The sequence below is a fragment of the Salmo trutta genome, chromosome 20, assembly GCF_901001165.1.
Source record: "Salmo trutta chromosome 20, fSalTru1.1, whole genome shotgun sequence".
NCBI classification, from domain to species: domain Eukaryota; kingdom Metazoa; phylum Chordata; class Actinopteri; order Salmoniformes; family Salmonidae; genus Salmo; species Salmo trutta.
Window position 1 is genome coordinate 42,661,937 of NC_042976.1, and position 3,383 is coordinate 42,665,319.

Below are 3,383 nucleotides of genomic sequence, written 5' to 3' on the forward strand. Positions count from 1 at the left end.
AATGTCAATTTGAATGCACAGAGATACCATGACGAGATCCGGAGGCCCATTGTCTTGCCATTCATCCGCCGCCATCACCTTATGTTTCAGCATAATAATGCACAGCCTCATGTCATAAGGATCTGTGCACAATGGCTTACATCCATGGCCTGCATGCTCACCAGACATGTCATCCATTGAGCATCGTGAGCATCGTGTTCCAGTTCCCGCAAATATCCAGCAACTTCGCACAGCCATTCTTCAATGGAGAAGTGGGGCAACATTCCACAGGCCACAATCAACAGCCTGATCAACTCTATCTGAAGGAGATGTGTTGCGCTGCATGAGGAAAATGGTGGTCACACCAGATACTGACTGGTTTTCTGATCCACTCGCCTACCTTTTTTTTAAGGTGTCTGTGACCAACAGATGCATATCTGTATTCCCAGTCATGTGAAATCCATAGATAAGGGCCTAATGAATTGACTGATTTCCTTATATGAACTGTAACTCAGTAAAGTCTTTGAAATTGTTGCATGTTGCGTTTATATATTTTTGTTCAGTATATGTGCAATGAATTTTCCACCAACAGGTTTCTGTGCCAATGCACAACCCAACCAATAAACAGAGAATACCGAATTCGGGCACTTCAATATCATGATTTGCATTTTCAACACCACAATATAGACTATGTCAATCTTGACAAACAAAAAATACATCCCTCTCTGCCTTGTAGGCTAACCCAGTATCGAAGGCTTGGCTTGACTTTCAATCTCCGAATGCCATTCAACTCTTTGGTGTTTTGTAACAGATGTCTCTTTCCATTCATCAGCTGGCCGCTGCACAGTTTGGATTGATTGATGGATTTTATGTCACTTCAAAAAAATACATATATGCACTTTTTTTTAAGTGAGCAGGATTGCACAATAAAGTCGGGGACTTATTTCCATTGTGCCCCCTGTTTTTTACATAAATACATATACAATTACATTGATACAGACACATTACAGAGATAGAGATGAAAACATTTTCAACCTCCAGATGAGTATGAGGGGGGAGTTTAAGTACAATTCTTACAAGCTTGTTTGGCTGGTAGCTTGTTCTTAAGATGTTTGTGGCTGATGTTGAACCATGATGTGCAGTCTTTAGGGGGTCTAAATAATGTGGAAATTGAGAAAGTTGAGTTGACTGAACTGCTTGGAGTAACCCTGGATTGTAAACTGTCATGGTCAAAACATATTCATACCACAGCAGGTACGATGGGGAGAAGTCTGTTCATAATGAAGCGTTACTCTACCTTCTTAACAGCACTGTCAACAAGGCAGGTCCTACAGGCACCTGCTTTGTTGCACCTGGACTTCTGTTCAGTAATGTGGTCAGGTGCCACATAGAGGGACTTAAGGTAAATTGCAATTGGCTCAGAGCAAGGCAGCACGGCTCGACCTTGAATGTTCACAGAGAGCTAAAATTATGAATATGCATGTCAATCTCTCCTGGCTCAAAGTGGAGGAGAGATTGACTTCATCACTACTTGTATTTGTGAGAGGTATTGACATGTTGAATGCACCGGGCTGTCTGTTTCAACTACTGGCACACAGCTCGGACACCCATGCATACCCCACAAGACATGCCACCAGAGGTCTCTTCACAGTCCCCAAGTCCAGAACAGACTTTTTATATGTTGTTAATCATTTTATAAAATAAATAAGGCACCCGAGGCAGTGCTGTATCATGAAGAGAGTCACAGGTAAATGGGTTTCCCCGCGTGCCTTGTTGCTTAAATACATTATATTGGCTTGGGCTTCTTTCAGACTGTGCAAATAGCTGCAAATCTACTCCAATGTTTCAATGCAGAGCAACCTGGTCTCAGAGCATTTTGTATTACTCTGTACGTAAATCTGAGACCCTCCATTTAGTATGATATGTTAAATTTCGTGTGGTTTCGTCCTGCCAGCCTTGGAGGAGAAGGGTTTGGTCGACATTTCGGAACCATATAATGACCTCACTGTAAGCGAGCTTCACTTTATAGCATCTCCGGCATGTAAACTCTCCCAGACAGCGCAACAGCTCCCCGGTCGATGCCTGGATAATCACACGCCTCGGTGAGAGGAGGTCTACTTTGCTAGGTTGCTTTTGGACAGCTAAGAGTTTCACATTCCCAGAGGGGACCTGGGGTTGATTGGGTTGAAGACTGTGGGTAGTAACCATCGACACTGGTACAGTGAGTGGTCCTTTCTTACCATCCGTACTCGATTGCTGGGTTTTCTTGTTATTTTCACTAATAAGCTGATTTACGTGGCTGTTGTTCACCTGTGAGGCGTTTGGGTTGACTTTCTTGCAACTCTTTTTCTTGGTCGATTCGACAACCATTTTCTTAAATGTGAGAGCTGAGACAAGCATGGACTGCTTTTTTAAGCTCCCCGTTTTGATTGCTTGGTCCCCCTCTTTTCTGTCATCCAGAACAGCCTCCTTCTTTGATGTTGGGTATATGGAGAGCACCGTTCCCATCCTATAATCTTCTCTTCACAGCTACGGCCTGGAGAGATGACGTTCCTCCCCTGCAGAGAATTCGTTCTGGGATGCGGTGGCGGTCAAGTCAGAGCAGCAGATTTAAATCCATTGACTATGCGGATCCATATCGTTGACAGTGGAAATGCTGCTAGGAATCAAGTGGATATTGATGGGTGAAATTCCAGAAGGCGATGCTCGCCTCTTACATCACCACTCTGTAGAACTCACTTCCCCACAAACACTCAACAGTAAACAGACAGAACTTTACACTCAGTGAGGGATTTAGAGACAGTCAAAAGCAGCAGGGATAATTCTGTAAACAGGGATTAGTTTTAGCCAACCCCCATACATAGGGTAAGACTGTCAGCTGGTTGGACCAATGAGAGAGATAATCAGTGACCACATTACATTTCATTGGATATAATTTTCGAGAACAAGCTTCCATTGATAGATAACCCAATCAGTAGATGACTTAATCCTATCAAACACCTCATTAAGAAGACTTCAAACATCTAGACTTACATTGCGCAAAACAATATGAATAATTTGAGCAAATGAAAGGTATTGAAAGGGCCTACAGGGGAAGGCATACTTTTAGGGGAATTTAGGGCTTTTAAAGTAAGTACATTATATAATGTATAACCAGTGTTGGGAAAGTTACTCTGAAAACATCAACTCAGCAAAGAAAGAAACGTCTTCTCACTGTCAACTGCGTTTATTTTCAGCAAACTTAACATGTGTAAATATTTCTATGAACATAACAATATTCAACAGCTGAGACATAATCTGAACAAGTTCCACAGACATGTGACTAACAGAAATGGAATAATGTGTCGCTGAACGTAACAGTCAGTATCTGGTGTGGCCACCAGTTGCATTAAGTACTGCAGTGC

At 42.5% G+C, this 3,383-nt stretch overlaps 1 protein-coding gene across 1 annotated transcript; it reads right to left on the bottom strand.

The window, feature by feature from the left end:
* Positions 1-1,911: 1,911 nt before the first annotated feature.
* LOC115156377 (cyclin-dependent kinase 5 activator 1-like) lies at positions 1,912-2,487 on the bottom strand (the record flags this gene model as incomplete). The annotated part of the gene is made up of 1 exon (XM_029703849.1): positions 1,912-2,487. A coding segment is annotated over exon 1 (576 nt), but the record flags the coding sequence as incomplete, so codon positions are not given.
* Positions 2,488-3,383: the final 896 nt, after the last annotated feature.